Source organism: Macaca mulatta, chromosome 4, assembly GCF_049350105.2.
Source record: "Macaca mulatta isolate MMU2019108-1 chromosome 4, T2T-MMU8v2.0, whole genome shotgun sequence".
NCBI lineage: Eukaryota > Metazoa > Chordata > Mammalia > Primates > Cercopithecidae > Macaca > Macaca mulatta.
The window spans coordinates 114,824,164-114,842,180 of NC_133409.1; the positions used below are offsets into that span (position 1 = coordinate 114,824,164).

At 36.9% G+C, this 18,017-nt stretch overlaps 1 protein-coding gene across 5 annotated transcripts in view; it reads right to left on the minus strand.

Moving 5' to 3' along the window:
• SMAP1 (small ArfGAP 1) overlaps positions 1 to 18,017 on the minus strand; it is a 186,922-nt gene that overhangs the window by 106,006 nt on the left and 62,899 nt on the right. For 4 of the 5 annotated variants that reach the window (XM_077999773.1, XM_015136675.3, XM_015136674.3 and 1 more), the window contains exon 2: positions 16,467 to 16,600. The exons of the other annotated variant lie outside the window; for it this stretch is intronic. In XM_077999773.1, coding sequence (XP_077855899.1) covers positions 16,467 to 16,600 — 134 coding nt within the window. The remainder of the gene's footprint in view (positions 1 to 16,466; positions 16,601 to 18,017) is intronic. 5 annotated transcript variants of the gene reach the window in all.

Sequence of the window (18,017 nt, forward strand, 5' to 3'; positions counted from 1 at the left end):
TTTTTATAGCAGTGTGAGAACAAACTAAGACACGAATTTTCTTCTACTCCATTTTCTGAGGAACTGATTGAGAGAAAGAAGAGTCCTACCTACGGGTCAAAAGATTTTTGTAAGGATATAAAAATGTATGCCAACTGTAAGTCTATGTATATATATGCATAAAATATTTGAGGAAAAATATACAAGAAACTGATAAACATGATTACTTCTATGGAGGGCAACTGAATGGCAGAGACAGAAGTGGGAGGGAGAATATTCACTGCACTTTTGTACCCTTTAAAGTTTGTACCATGTCCACATATTTTCTATTCCCAAGAACTGAATAAAATAATTAGAGGGGACTATAGTAATCCTGCATTGTTTCTAAATAAAATACTATCTAGAGGGAGCTTAAATAGGGTATCCAAGCAGTACCTGAATCAGAAAAAGGAGACTTTTACTAAGGAGAACAAAGTCTTCTGAGAAATCAAAAAGATCATGAATATATATTTTTAAAAATCTCATCCAAGCAGATCTTACACTCAAAATACATTCAAAGCATAAATATGGCATTTATTGACCATGCATTTTTCCAGTATCATCATCATCTTATAGAAACATCACTGTTGCTGATGATTAAAACTTTAAATTTTTAATGTATTTCTGTGGGAGTGGGGAAACTACTTGCTCTATTATTTTCTAGTCATTAAAAGCTTTAAAACACAAACACTAGGATTTTCAACTGAAAATCTTATTTTCAGCTGAATGTATATTTTTTTAAAAATTTTTATAAAGATAAATGAATATTTTTAGTCCCTGGATAAATTCTTCATGGCAGTAACTCACCTCTACTACTACTTGAAATTTTCCAGAAATTTTTCTATCTTCCTCTCAAAAGCCACCAGGATTTCTTGCATAGGAGCAAGCCTTTCAGGACTGGTTTCAAGATTTTTTGGATTCCAGCTGCTGGAAAAGAAGGGCCACCGTTTTTGGTCTCAGGAACTCTTTGGAAATATTTAATACAGAGTCCATTCCTTCAGTTTCATAAAATTGTTTTTTAGGGGAAGTTATTCTCTGTTTTAATTATTTTTTCAAAGAATAAATCACACAATTCAAATTTTTTAATGATGACATGGAATTAGAGGCAGCAGTTTCCATACTTTTCACAATTTCTAGATATTCTCAGATACTGATTTATCTGTTGCAGCATTTGCTAATTACTACAAACTGAGAGAATGTTTTCTTTTTTGTAAGCAATGCAATTAAACACTGTTATGACAAAATTGGAAAAGCTTCACATTACACTCTTCTGTCGTCTCTACTTAATATAATATCCATATCATTTAAAGTCCAGGTATAAACTATCCACTTTCGCTCTGGGTGCTTAAGGCCCAGCTCAGGAATCATCCTGGACTCTCCCCTCTTCTGCCAAAAGTCTTGGTTATTCTAACTCCTCAATATATTCTTTGTAGGCATCTCCTGTTTATCAAGTCCACTGCCATTACCTTAATTCAGGATCTAGTCATCTAATGCCTAGGCTACTGCGGGAATATTTTAAGAGCTCCCTACTCTCTCCCTACTATCACTCATAAGATCAGCACCAAACCAGTCACTGGCTGTAACCTTCACCATTACCTCCAATGACACATATATAACTGCACCTAGCAGTCTGGTCAAAGAACTTACTCAAACATGACATGCTTTCTCCACCTTTCTACCAGAAAGGCCCTCAGCACACTGTGATATGCATTCACTGATTAATAAACAAATAAAGGTTACTATAAAAATAACAGTGATACATTTAAAAAATATTAAAACCTACCATATGACCAGATAATACAATACAAAAAAAAAAAGCCACTTTTTTGATGTGCTGAAGATCACCCACCAATTAGTTAACAGAGCCAGAAGCAGAACCCAATTCTACAGTCCCAGGACATTATTTTAACTATGCATGCTATCTTCTATCATCATTATATTCACACAAAGCAGGAAAGAAAGTGAATACACATCTAAAATATTATGTGCAATAAAATTAATAATTATGTTTCTAGATGATCCATACGTACATGTATTCATTCAACACCCATAACAACTTCCTGTACTCTACAGGGGGACTTAAGCCTTTATCCTCAAATAACTTATTATTTATTCTCTCTCAGTTCTACCTAAATTAGGGAGTTTAGAATTAAGAGTTAAATCAAGCTCTGAAACTGAGGCAATAATTAATAGCCTACCAACCAAAAAGAGTCCAGGACCAGACAGATTCACAGCCAAATTCTACCAGAGGTACAAAGAGGAGCTGGTACCACTCCTTCTGAAACTATTCCAATCAAAAAAAAGAGGGGATCCTCCCTAACTCATTTTATGAGGCCAACATCATCCTGATACCAAAGCCAGGCAGAGAGACACAACAAAAAGAGAGAATTTTAGACCAATATCCCTGATGAACATCTATGCGAAAATCTTCAATAAAATACTGGAAAACCGAATACAGCAGCACATCAAAAAGCTTATCCACCATGATCAAGTCGGCTTCAACCCTGGGATGCAAAGCTGGTTCAACATACACAAATCAATAAACGTAATCCATCATATAAACAGAACCAATGACAAAAACCACATGATTATCTCAATAGATGTAGAAAAGGCCTTCGACAAAATTCAACAGCCCTTCATGCTAAAAACTCTCAATAAATTCGGTATTGATGGAACATATCTCAAAATGATAAGAGCTATTTATGACAAATCCACAGCCAATATCATACTGAATGGGCAAAACCTGGAAGCATTCCCTATGAAAACCGGCACAAGACAAGAATGCCCTCTCTCACCACTCCTGTTCAACCTAGTGATGGAAGTTCTGGCCATGGTAATCAGACAAGAGAAAGAAATAAAGGGTATTCAATTAGGAAGAAAGGAAGTCAAATTGTCCCTGTTTGCTGATGACATGACTGTATATTTAGAAAATCCCATCGTCTCAGCCCCAAATCTCCTTAAGCTGATAAGCAACTTCAGCAATGTCTCAGGATACAAAATCAATGTGCAAAAATCACAAGCATTCCTACACAACAATGACAGAGCACCAAATCATGAGTCAATTCCCAATCACAACTGCTACAAAGAGAATAAAAAACCTAGGAATCCAACTTACAAGGGATGTGAAGGACCTCTTCAAGGAGAACTACAAACCACTGTTCAACGAAATAAAAGAGGACACAAACAAATGGAAGAACACTCCATGCTCATGGATAGGAAGAATCATGGCCATACTGCCCAACGTAATTTATAGACTCAATGCCATTCCCATCAAGCTACCAATGACTTTCTTCACAGAATTGGAAAAAACTGCTTTAAAGTTCATATGGAACCAAAAAAGAGCCCACATTGCCAAGACAATCCTAAACAAAAAGAACAAAGGCTGGAGGCATCACACTACCTGACTTTATACTACAAGGCTACAGTAACCAAAACAGCATGGTGCTGGTACCAAAACAGATAATATAGACCAATGGAACAGAACAGAGGCCTCAGAAATAACACCACACATCTACAACCATCTGATCTTCGACAAACCTGACAAAAACAAGAAATGGGGAAAGGATTCCCTACTTCATAAATGGTGCTGGGAAAACTGGCTAGCCATATGTAGAAAGCTGAAACTGGATCCCTTCCTTACACCTTATACAAAAATTAATTCAAGATGGATTAAAAACTTAAATGTTACACCTAAAACCATAAAAACCCTAGAAGAAAACCTAGGCAATACCATTCAGGACATAGACATGGGCAAGGACTTCATGACTAAAACATCAAAAGCAATGGTAACAAAAGCCAAAATTGCAAATAGGATCTAATTAAACTAAAGAGTTTCTGCATGGCAAAAGAAACTACCATCAGAGTGAACAGGAAACCTACAGAATGGGAGAAAATTTTTACAATCTACTCATCTGACAAAGGGCTAATAGCCAAAATCTACAAAGAACTCAAACAAATTTACAAGAAAAAAACAACTCCATCAAAAAGTGGGCAAAGGATATGAACAGACACTTTTCAAAAGAAGACATCTATGCAGCCAACAGACACATGAAAAAATGCGCATCATCACTGCCCATCAGAGAAATGCAAATCAAAACCACAATGAGATACCATCTCATACCAGTTAGAATGGGGATCATTAAAAAGTCAGGAAACAACAGATGCTGGAGAGGATGTGGAAAAATAGGAAGACTTTTACACTGTTGGTGGGAGTGTAAATTAGTTCAACCATTGTGGAAGACAGTGTGGCGATTCCTCAAGGATCTAGAACTAGAAATACCATTTGACCCAGCCATCCCATTACTGGGTATATAAATCATGCTACTATATACCCAAAGGATTATAAATCATGCTACTATAAAGACACATGCACACGTATGTTTACTGTGACACTATTCATAATAACAAAGACTTAGAATCAACCCAAATGTCCATCAATGATAGACTGGATTAAGAAAATGTGGCACATATACACCATGGAATACTATGTAGCCATAAGAAAGGATGAGTTCATGTCCCTTGTACGGACATGGATGAAGCCAGAAACCATCACTCTCAGCAAACTATCGTAAGGACAGAAAACCAAACACCGCATGTTCTCACTCATAGGTGGAAACTGAACAATGAGATCACTTGGACACAGGGTGGGGAACATCACACACCGGGGCCTGTCGGGGGTGGGGAGCTGGGGAGGGTTAGCATTAGGAGAAATACCTAATGTAAATGACAACAAGTTCATGGGTACAGCAAACCAACATGGCATGTGTATACCTGTGTAACAAACCTGCAGGTTGTGCACATGTACCCTAGAACTTGAACAAAAAAAAAAAAGAATTGGGAGTTAAATGAAAATCTTCCACTAAGTAACATCTTAACAATTTTGCTCACTCCGTTGACATAGTGATAATCACCTACATGTAAGAGAAAATTCTAAAATATGACATTTTCAAAAAAACTATTAATATTACTGATCTTATTTAAAGTTCAACCTTAAAAATTGTTAACAAATCAAGAGGAAGAAGAAACTATAGGGCACAATCTTGCACATTCAAATTAAAAATTTGTGTACTTTTTTCCAAACGGATTGTTTAAAATGCAAATCTCTTATGAAACTTCACAGATTAAATTTTGTTATAGACAGTATCATATTTCTCTCTTTACCTCAATCTTCACATGCAGGCAATACAAAAACCCTGTGCTAGAGGCTGCTCCTATTCTCTGCTCTTCTTTGAAGATACATTTGATGATTCTAGCAAGGGTTCAGCATCAACTGAATCTCAATTAACTTAAAAAGTTAAGCATGTACCTGAGGACCTAATTTGAGAAATGTTGTTAGCTTGATCGAATTATAATGAGAAATCCTCCCACAAAGTAAGAAAAAAGGCTTTTTGGCCTACGGTTTTATTGAATAAATGTGTACCAAGAATTGTGTACTGAAAGCTTATTATGTACCTGGTTCTATAAGACACTATGAAAATTTATGCAAGGGTCAAACCCCTAAGAGATTAAATAATGCTCTAACACAGAGTTCTCCAGATTACCTTTAACTAAAATTGTATTCTATTAAATATTGCTTATCATAAAAATTCTATCACAGCAGAGATAACTTTCTAAGTTCCCAGAATCTCCCCAGAAAAAAGAAAACAGAAAGACCTAGGTAGAAAAACTAAAAATCAATGGATGACAGTTACAACAAAATTAAGTGACTGATGATCCCCACAAACCTCAAAATGCCATCAGGTAGGAACAAACCACTACAATGAACACTAAACCTGCCTGATGCCTACAACTAATGGGGAGTCCAATGGATCCGAGGAAAAAAAAAAATTCAAGAGATATATAAACTGGAAATCACAGTGAACCAATCTGAGAAAAGCACAGGTTGAAAAGTATTTTTCCCCAGTCTGATATGGCTTGGCTGCGTCACTACCCAAATCTCATCTTGAATTGTAGCTCCCATAATTCTCACGTGTTGTGGGAGAGAAACAGTGGGAGATGATTGAATCATGGGGGCAGTTTTCCCCTTACTGTTCTCAAGGTCATAAATATGTCTCACAAGATTTGATGATTTTATAAGGGGAAACCTCTTTCACTTGGCTCTCATTCTCTACTGTCTGCCACCACACGAGATGTGCCTTTTGCCTTCTGCATGATTGTGAGGCCTCCCCAGGCATGTGAAACTGTGAGTCCATTAAACCTTTTTCTTTATAAATTACTCCAGTCTTGCCTACGTCTTTATCAGCAGCGTGAAAACAGACTAAGACAGTAAATTGGTACGGGGAGTGGGGCGCTGCTGTAAAGATACCCAAAAATGTGGAAGTGACTTTGGAACTGGAGAACAGGCAGCAGCTGAAACAGTCTGGAGGGCTCAGAAGAAGACAGGAAAATGTGGGAACATTGGGAGCTTCCTAGAGACTTGAATAGCTTTGACCAAAATGCTGATAATGATATGGACAATGAAATCCAGGCAGATGTGGTCTCAGATGGAGATGAGGAACTTGTTGGGAACTGGAGTAAAGGTGACTGTCATGATGTTTTAGGAAAGAGACTGGCCGCATTTTGCCCCTGCCCTAGAGATTTGTAAATCTTTGAACTTGAGGGAGATGACTTAGGGTATCTGGCAGAAGAAATGTCTAAGCAGCAAAGCATTCAAGAGGTGACTTGGGTGCTGTTAAAACCATTCCATTTTAAAGCGGAAACAGAGCCTAAAAGTTTGGAAAATTTGCAGTCTGATGATGCAATAGAAAAGAAAAACCCATTTTCTGAGGAGAAATTCAACCTGGTTGCAGAAATTTGCATAAGTAATAAGGAGTCAAATATTAATGACCAAGACAATGGGGAAAATGTCCTCAGGGCATGTCAGAGACCTTCCTGGCAGTCCCTCCCATCACAGGCCTAGGGGCCTAGAAGGAAGAAATGGTGTTGTGGGCCAGGCCCAGGACCCCCTGCTGTGTGCAGCCTAGGGACTTGGTGCCCTGCATCTCAGCTGCTCCAGCTGTGGCTAAAAGGTGCCAATGTATAGCTCAGGCCATGGCTCCAGAGGGTGTAAGCCCCAAGGGTTGGCAGCTTCCCTGTGGTGTTGAGCCTGCGAGTGCACAGAAGTCAAGATTTGACTTTTGGGAACCTCTGCCTAGATTTCAGAGGATGTATGGAAATGCCTAGATGTCCAAGCAGAAGTTTGTTGCAGGGGTGGGGCCCTCATGGAGAACCTCTGCTAGGGCAGCGTGGAAAGAAAATGAGTTGTGCAAGCCCCTACACAGAGTCCCCACTGGGGCACTGCCTAGTGATCTATGAGAAGAGGGTCACCATCCTCCAGACCCCAGAATGGAAGATCTACCAACAGCTTATACCATGTATCTGGAAAAGCCACAGGCACTCAACACCAGGCTGTGAAATCAGCCAGGAGGGAGGCTATACTGTGCAAAGCCATAGGAGCAAAATCATAGGGGTGGAGCTGCCCAAGGCCATAGGAACCCACCTCTTGCATCAGTGTGGCTTGCATGTGAGACACAGAGTCAAAGGAGATAATTTTCGAGCTTTAAGATTTGACTGACCTGCTGGATTTCCGACTTGCATGAGTCCTGTGGCTCCTTCATTTTGGCCAATTTCTCCACTTGGAACAGCTGTATTTGCCCAATGCCTGCACCCCCATTATATCTAGGAAGTAACTACCTTGCTTTTGATTTTACAGGCTCATAGGTGGAAGGGACTTGCCTTGTCTTGGATGAGACTTTGGACTATGAACTTCTGAGTTAATGCTGAAATGAGTTTAGACTTTGGGGGACTGCTGGGAAGGCATGATTGGTTTTGCAATGTAAGGACATGAGATTTGGGAGTGGCCAAGGGTGGAATGATATGGTTTGGCTGTGTCCCCAGGCAAATTTCATCTTGAATTGTAGCTCCCATAATTCCCATCTGTTGTGGGAAAGACCCAGTGTGAAATAACTGAATCATGGGGGAAGTTTTCCCCTTAACTGTTGTTCTCTTGGTAGTAAGCCTCATGAGATTCGATGGTTTTACAATGGGAAACCCCTTTCACTTAGCTCCCATTCTCATCTGCTACAATGTAAGATGTGCCTTTCAGCTTCCACCATGATTGTGAGTCCTCCCCAGCCACATGGAACTGTAAGTCCATTAAACCTCTTTTTCTTTATAAATTACCCAGTCTCAGGTATGTCTTTATTAGCAGTGTGAAAACACACTAACACACAGTCCAATAACAATTAAGTGTGAATGGGCCGCAATAAGCTTAGAATGGGGAGAGACAGTCTAGCCCCTAAAAACTCTCATAACTGACCACGAAGTTTCTCTTCCAGGATAGGGCCCCAAACTGACAAAAAGAAAAAACCTGGGAATTGACTCAAAATTGAGCAGGACAGGTATAACAAGAGATAATACAAAAGGAGATGGTCCAGATGAAAGTGCAAAAAGGGAAGAGAACAGGAACATCTGAACAGATGGCCTTGCTTTTTTTTTTTTTTTTTTTTTGAGACGGAGTCTTCCAAGTAGCTGGGACTACCGGCATGTGCTACCATGCCCTGCTAATTTTTCTATTTATAGTAGAGACGGGGTTTTGCCATATTGGCCAGGTTGGTTCGAACTCCTGACCTCAGGTGATCCACCTGCCTCAGACTCCCAAAGTGTTGGGATTACAGGCGTGAGCCACCACACCCAGTCATGCCCTCGTTTTTAAACATTTCATGAAAACAACAGAAGAGGGAGGTATGTGAAGTTAAAAAAGCTATCTTGAATAGGACTTCCTCCTAAAAGTAAAGGAAAATTAATACCACATAAAAATGATCAACAGAAAGAATCAAGATAAAAATCTCATACAAAGTTAATATAAAAAAGAGTAAGAATAATAGCTTTACAATGAAACCACACCTAGAAAAAGCTGCCCAAAAAAACAGATTAAAACTGTAATCTACTAATTCAGAACTAGCTAAAAGACATGTATGTGATGAAAAAACACATAAAATTAAAGACATGGACAAATAGAACAAGCAAATTTGAAATTTTAAAATAAGAAATATTCAGAATTAAAATGACAGAATCAAGAAAAAATTAGAAATAAAAGAAAAAACATTTCAGAAATAAACATTAAACAAAATGAAACATGACAACAAATAACAGTCTAAGAGAAATGGAAAGGCAAAAGAAGGAAAAAAATTGTAATTAAAAAAAGTAATAAAAAGGATCCAAAAGCAAATGATAAATATTGCCGTTAGGCAATAAAGATCCAACATACAGGTAAGAGGAGTCACTGAAGAAGAAAACTAAAACAAAAGAATATTAAAAATAAACTGTAGTTCAAAAATAAATAAACTGTAATTCAAAAAACTTCACTGAAACAAAAAAAGACATAAAACTACGTACTGAAGGAGCATACCATATGTAGGTATTTTTGGTCTAAAAGAAACTCACTTTATATTTAAAGATATAGTTAAACACATAAGCACAGAAGATTTATCAAACACCGAGCAAAGGAAATCTGCAGTGGCTACTAGTGTATGCATAAAAACTGATACATCTACACAACTGCTGTGCAACAAAAGATAATGTGAACCAGTTATATCATTTTAAATCTCGATTAGCCTCATTTAAAAAAATTAAAACAGGTAAAATTGATTTTAATTATATATTTTATTTATGTTTCTCTTCTGCAGAACTCACATGGAAAATACTAAACTTATCTCACCTTCATCCACAGACTTAAAAAATAGTGTCGTGAAAACTTTTTGCAATAAACTGATAATCTAATTACTCATCAATAGCTAAGACAGCACCTAAGAGAAAGGATCAAAGCAATACATTCTTGGAATCCGCTCTAAGTAAAACAAACTTGCACATCTTCTGTAAAATTTAAATTTCGACTGCCTATCAATATACTAGGTTCTCTCCAGTTCCAGATTTTTATTTTTTAAAGACAGCAGAGGTACCATACAAATATTGTACTTTAATGAACTGTAAGTCATTTTATTTGAAAAATTAATGTGCTTCTAAATAATAAAATTTATTCCAACTTTACTTGAAATAACTATGTCAGAGAGTGAAAGAGCAGAAAACTTCTTTAATGTACTTAGCCACTTTCATCTCCTCTTATAATCCTAAACATCTCAGTTTTACCACTGAATATTGGGACAACATGACCACTAACATAAGTAGTGCCTGTCGTTTTAGTTGCTTTTTAAGCTACAGTAAAATATTTATGGTATCTACCAATACTCTTTTCCTATTCACTCTGTATCTGGCCTGATTGAGAATTTAAGTTGAGGCCACAGAATATAGCAAAGCTTACTTATGAAGACTGATGAAAACCCCTCATTTTGCCTTCCATAAGAAATTTTTTCTAGGAAAGGTCAAAAGTTTAAATTAAGACAAGCAAGTCAATACTATGACATAGGTATTGCTAAGTTAAGCTAAAGACTATGCAGTTAGCTCATAGGTTTTTCTAGGAATAACTAGGTTATAATAGAAATCTGTATCCACTGTTTTTTTTTTTCTTAATAGAAAATATAAACAGCAAAAGCGTGTGTTCAAAAACAATTCTTCCAGATTCAGAAAAAAAAATCTGTCTTACAGATTTAACCTGAGAATCTTTTCACATTCTTTTGACTTATGTAAGAATGCTAACATATTTTACTCTGAGGTTGAATTTCACTTTTGGTAAAAGCTGAATCACCATCACTAACCATGATATAATTTTTATGCAAAAACAAGAAATGAAAATGCTTTTGGAACTGCTATGGTAACTAAAGAAGACTGAGTATACAACTAAAACATTCTCAACAATGGAAGAAACTTCAGAGTCATCTAAACTACTCCTCATCGGCCTACTGAATGCTTAAATCCCGGCCACATGTTTCCAGGTAGTTGTCTAGCCTCTTTACAAACCATTACAGTTAACAGTAAACCAACCTATCTTCCAAGGCAATCAATTTCATTTCTGGACAGTTTTAAATATTGAAAAATACTGCCTTTCTAGTACCTGCATTTCCAATATTACCTTGGAATTTTCATATGCTAGCTTAAGTCACCCCCCCTAAAGCTGCTGTATTTTTGGAATTTTAAAGCGAAACAGGAACATAAGGTGAAAAAGACAGCTATCAAGAAACAAAAAAAGACTACATAAAAATACAGGCTAAATGGGAAGGGGAGTGCATGATTCTTTTTTCTCCATTCCCCATTCATTGCTAAGGATAATAAGCATTATCTCAGAATTTAATCAAACCAAAGAATCATCTCAACATTCCATTAAAAAACAAGTGCATACTGTGTTCCCAGCATAGTGGAAGCCACCACAAGCACTACAAAGACACATATGATAAATTTTCAAACTGCTGGAAACTTACAATTTAGTTAGACATAGGCAAAGGTAACAATATATGGTACTTGCCATAGATAATTGAGCACATACTACATACAGAAGAAGCTTTTATTAAAGTAGAGACTTAAGCTGGGTTTTAAAGAATAGGAAGAATAGGAAGGTTTGCCAGAAGGGATATGCAAAATACATTTCCGGCTGAGCACAGTGGTCCATGCCAGTAATTCCAGCACTTTGAGAGGCCAAGGTGGGTGGATCACCTGAGGTCAGGAGTCCAAGACCAGCCTGGCCAACATGACAAAACCCTGTCTCTACTAAAAATCCAAAAAGAAATTTAGCCAGGCATGGTGGCTCATGCCTGTAGTCCCAGCTACTTGGGAGGCTGAAACAGGAGAATCGCTTGAACCCAGGGATGGAGGTTGCAGTGAGGTGAGATCACAACACTGCACTCCAGCCTGGGTGACAGAGCAAAACTCCATCACAAAAGCAAACAAACAAAAACTACATTTCCAACACGGACAACAGCAGAACCAAAACAAAACAAAAGAACACACTATCAGATTGTTTCAGCAGAAACAGCTGTCTGGTACAGCCAAAGCTATTTGTTGTAAAGCGTCTGAAGTAAGGTCAAAGACAAATGATGAAGCCAGAAGGCAGAGGAACATGAAGACCAGTTTAATGAAAATAAAAACTTTTATGAGTCTCATAGAAGACTCAATGCAAATTTCTTAGGACGGAAGTAAAATAACCAAAGCAACGTTTTAGGAAAATTACTCTGAATGCACTGTGTAAAATAAATGGAGAAGTGACACTGATGAGAAATCAGGAATAAGGTAAAGCCCTGGACATGTCAGAGAAATGAAACTAGAAAGCAGCAGAAGCAAGGAAAGAATTAAGAATACAGAAGCAAAAGGGAGAAAACAGTAAGAACCATAGAATATACAAGTTTTTAAGATTAACTGGAACAATGACATTAACTTTCTTTCCAAATGGCTCATTATTTCCATTTTAGTTTGTCAAGCTGAAAGTAAAACAAAGACATCTACTACTCTTAATATTTACAAATGCTAAATAATAACTATCACTATAGCCAAAATTCCCATATTGAAACAATTTCATAAATCCTTGTTTCCTGTTTCCATATGGCATATACAGGGATTTGGTTGATATTGCTGTACAACAAGAGTTAATTCTGGTATTCCATTCTTTACTCCACCCAAAAGTATAATATCTTGGGTGGGGCGGGGGGGGGAAGCTATAGTATTTATGAAAGTATGAAAAACTTGGTCCTTTCCAAAAATTTGAAAAGTACCTCACAATAAACCCAAGACCAAACACATTTAATCTGACCATGAACCACATTAAAAGAATTTTTAAGACTTTTTTAAGGTAACTTTATTTCTATGTTATTAAAAATCAAAGTAAGTTTTGGGAGACAATTATTTTCTTTTAAAAATAACCATACAGCAATTCTAACAGCTGTACATATTGTTGTGCTCTAAAAACTGAAATACATAACGTATACATAAATAACAGATAAAAATATGGTACATATAACATCAGTTTATAAGTAACCTTGTGAAAAACTTAGCAATTACATTTTACAGAATTACACACACACATACACACAAAGAACATTTTTATTTAACAGCTTGACTCGGCTCGAAGATTAAATCCTGTTTCCACATTTACTAATAAAAGGTATTTTTTAGAAAATAGAGCTAGCCAAAACTATCATCTTTGAAAATTAGAAACACAAGGGTATAACTATGTAACTACGTACAGTAAAAGTATTTCTCTTAGTTCCATAAATAAATACCTCCCAAGCACTTCTTTTTTTAGACTGAGTCTCACTTTATCACTCAGGGCACAGAATGCAGTGGCAGGATCTTGGCTTACTGCAAGCTCCACCTGCCAGGCTCAAGCGATTCTCTCACATCACCTTCCCGAGTAGCTGGGACTACAGGTGTGTGTCACCACGCCCGGCTAATTTTCATATTTTTAGTAGAGACAAGCTTCACAATGTTGGCCAGGCTGTTCTCAAACTCTTGGCCCCAAGTGATCTGCCCACTTTGGCCACCCAAAGTTCTGAGATTACAGGAGTGAGCCACTGCTCCCGGCATCAAGCACTTTTTATATCAAATAAATTATTATAAAAGATCATATGAATATGGAACACTGTATCACATTGTGATCATCACTTTTGCTCATCTGAATTAAACGTCAAAGTTAATATAACAGCCTCCAAAAAGACAGACATTTTAATGTACAGCAAAACTAACCCAATGGGATAGAAATCAGTGTAGTGTATGCCCCTGGGGGACTTGACTGGAAATTGGCATGAAGGAACTTTCTAATGTGACAGAAATGCTCTATCTTCATTGGGGTACTGATGACATCATACAGACATTTGCCAAAACTCATAAAACTAAATGAGATCTGTAAACTGTTCTCTCTGTAATTATACCTCAATTTTTTTCTTTTTATGGTTTTATAGGTTTATTTTCAGAGTAAAACAATTATACAATTTAAATCCAGGTCCAACAGAATTACTCTATCAAAGTCAGCAATAATGCCAAAATGCATTCTCACTTCCGGACACTCACCAGTATCATCTGAGTCATCTCCCAGTGAAGCAAAAGGGTCTGATATTTTATTCATATACATCTCTCTCATCTGCAATATAATCTACAATTTGTTGTGGACATATTAACTTTTCCACATCTATATCAGGAATTTCAAACCCAAATTTATTTTCCATGACCATGCTTACTCTCTACTTGGTCTCAACTGTCAAAGCACAGGTCTTTCATAAAATAAGAATTCACGGAGGGCTTCTCTGGGTCAATCTTGTCATAGAGTTTCAAGATATAAAGAAGACAGTCTTTGATTCCCTCTAACGTCAAAGGGGACACGTCACTATACTGGCAGCACAACTGTGTAACCTCTACCCAGCACCTGCACAAGCACCAAGCCCGCTGCAGAGTAAGATGCAAAGCCCCAGCCTCATCAGAGTCCCCACAGAGCACAGGCAATGCTGAGCAGTGGGCTGTGGCCAGCATGGGACCCGGGGCATCAGTGCGATGGCCAAGGGCAGGTGGCAGACACAAGCAGATAGGACACAAGCTGCCATGGCTACCCCGACCCAGGATTTCCTACCTCAATTTTTTAAAAAGAAACATAGGAGGCCAGGTCCAGTGACTCACGCCAGTAGTCCCAGCACTTTGGGGGGCCAAGGCAGGCAGATCACTTGAGGTCAGGAGTTCGAGCCAGCCTGGTCAACATGGCAAAACCCCATCTCTAATAAAAATACAAAAATTAGCAACACATGGTGGCACGCACTTGTAATCCCAGCTACTTGGGAGGCTGAGGCAGGAGAATCGCTTGAATCCAAGAGACAAAGGATGCAGCGAGCAGACATCACACCACCACTGCATTCCAGCCTGAGCAACAGCGTGAGTGAGACTCCGTCTCAAAAAGAAAAAAAAAAAAGATGGTGAGAGCAGGGGGGCCACACAGAGCAATTCCTGTCAAGAAGTTGACAAATGGAATCAAATGATGTTCAAATACAATTTCAAATATTATGTAGTATTTAATAACTGTTTTTAAAATCCTTACATTGTTAAAAAAAAAAAAAAATTCCAGTATTTTTTCCATATGCTTGTAACCTATGCCAAAGAAAACCAGTGAACTGCAGCCCTCTGATTAGAAAATTCTACTCTAAGCTATATAGCTGTCCATCTCAAATAATCTGCTATTCATTTCCTCTCAACAACCTAATTGAGAAAAATATTTCTGAATAACTGAACTGTTGAAGGATCTCATTTTCATCCTTAGTTTGAAATAAGCCATTAAAAAAGCAAGATACTTCGGTCATGAATGCTTTGTACCTCCATAACCCATTACAAACACCAAGTTAAACTGTCAAGCTACACCTCACAGTTTCTTGAAAAGGAGTTACAACATCAGCCGGACATGGTGGTGCATGCCTGTAGTCACAAGTACTTGGAAAGCTGACATGGGAGAATCGCTTGAGCCCAAGAGTTTGAGACCAGCCTGGGCAACATAGCAAGACCCTGTCTCAAACAAACAAAAAAAGACTTACAACATCATGACATCTGTTACCATATTCTACAGAGATATTAAGAACATTGCCTTACAGGAAGTGTTTAAAAAGGTCTGCTTCTTTGATATAACTAGTATGTTTTCTCCTCAAGGATCTTGAAAGTACATAGGAGACTGCATTTCCTTTTATGCTCTAGCCAGCGAAAAGCTCAAAAACTAATTTAAGATGGAACCAACTAAATTATGCTTGTCTTTATAGCCTGAATATCTCCATTCTGTTTTTCTACCCTTATTTCACCCCATTCATGTAAACTATTGGGTTAAGATTCTGAGGTGTGTCACTGAGTCTCAACCACATATATTTTATGTATTTAGCACTTCGCAGTGACTTAAAAGTAATTTCAAAAGGGCATAAATAAGTGGTGTAACTTCACTGTGAATTACATAATAAGACCAGTAGAAGTAATCATTTTTACAATGGTGGCCAACCTTAAAGATAAAAAGTAAGATTTTGAGAATTTAAGACTGTCACATTGGGAAATGGCAAACTTTTAAAACTACAAATCTACCTCTAGCAGAGTTAAACCACTCATAAATAAGTTTAAGGTTGGTCATAAGAACATTTGTTCACTGGGTTGTCTTACAACTCCTGGGCCTTGTCTGAAAACTAAGAACATCTCAAAACAGAAAGGAAATTACTCAAGTCTGTTTTTAGGCTAGAGGTGGTTTTTTACTTTATCTTTACCCGGGCTCCTTCTACTGATAAAAAAATAAAACTATGGAATTATACGGGCAAATTTTATCAACAAAAGAAATATTTTAAAAACACTTTAAAATCAACATTTTAGAAAGTATAGATTAAAAACTGACTTTACTATAGACACAAAACGAAATAAACATCTGTGAACTGAAAATTCAAATATTCCAATTTTATATGTGGCATATGCCATTTCAACATACAAAATTACTTTTCAGTGTTAATCCTTCGATGTAAGAAGGGTTAAATCTTTTGAAATCATTTTAAATATTTTAAATAATTTCTTGGTAATGTAATGTTTACCTGTATCTGTTCTGCTGTCCATTGGTCTAGGTTGACTGATTTGACCCTGGATATATGAACCCCAAGATTTCTATGAATTCCAGCACATCTGATGCAAATAAACACACCAATATTCCAGGAAGCCCATCGAGGACCTAATTTAGAAGAAGAAACCACACACACACAAAAAAAGCAAATATTAAAAACTAAAATAAACATAACAGCATATTAGAAGCATTTTCGGTTTTATATAATTATAATGGAAGCTTACAGAAGTCACATGCTCAAATTTCCAAATGGTACTGGCAGCAGTCTGCTACATGTGTCTTGGCAATCTTCAAGAACCTTACTGATTTTACTCATTTTGCTTTCCTAGAAACTTCCCCTCCATTCTAAGATTTTAAAACTAATTTATAAAAACAGCTTCTTCACTTAGCATAGTTGAATCAAGAATAGTAATACCCTACTGTAAAAATAATTTATTTATTAAATGCATAAGATATGCTCACAAGATTAACAACAAATAAAAATCAAAGACATTTCAAAAATTAAATGTAGAAATTAATAAGAAAAAGACAACCAGTCCAATAGAAAATAAGCAAAAAGATATGAATGAACAATTCACAGAAGAAATCTATGGCCAATAAGCATGAAAATATGCACAGTCTCACTGGTAATTAGTGAAAGTGCTTTTTAACTCGACAGTTACTTCCATTTTGCACCCAACATACTGGAAAAAAAAATTTTTAACTACTAGTACTAAGTGTTGGCAAGAAGGGGAAACAAAGACAAATTCAAAAAGCCTTGTATCACCATGGCTAAATCTCAAATATAACACTGACATTAAAAAAGGTTACAGATAAGTGTACACAGTGTGAAACCATTTACATAAGTCGAAAAATGTGCAAAATAATAGCATACTGCATATTAATTAAATGTATCCACAAATTTCATGAAACTGAGTCAGGTAACTTGGTGGTGAGGAAAGCGGATGTGATCAGGGAAAAGTTCACTGTGGGCTTGAAGAGCACACTGAATTGCTAAGCGGTATGGCAAGAATACAAATTTTTGTTTCAGTAACATATAACAGGCATATATGAACTGAGGTGTGCTACAAAATGTTAGTTCTTCAGCTCATGGTCAAAAAGTTGTGAAAAACACTGCCAAGAAACTCACATATGAATACAAGAATACAAGTCTTAGCTGTACAATTCTTCATACCTTTGAATATATTCTTTCACAATATTTTTTAAAATTTCTGAAGATTATTTTCACATATTGCTTGTAAAATTAATAAAGTAAAAATGGAAAAATAAAAGTAATATCTGCAAAATAGGCCAAATATTCAGAATCATATTCCTAACAGACTTCTATAAATTATTTGATTATGAAAAATGTACGTATATGGTAAGAGATACCAATAAAAATCAAGCAGCTGGACACAGTGGTTCACGCCTTTAATTCCAGCACTTTGGGAGGCCAAGGCAGGTGGATCATTTGAGGTCAGGAGTTCGAGACCAGCCTGGCCAACATGGAGAAACCCTGTCTCTACTAAAAATACAAAAAGTAGCC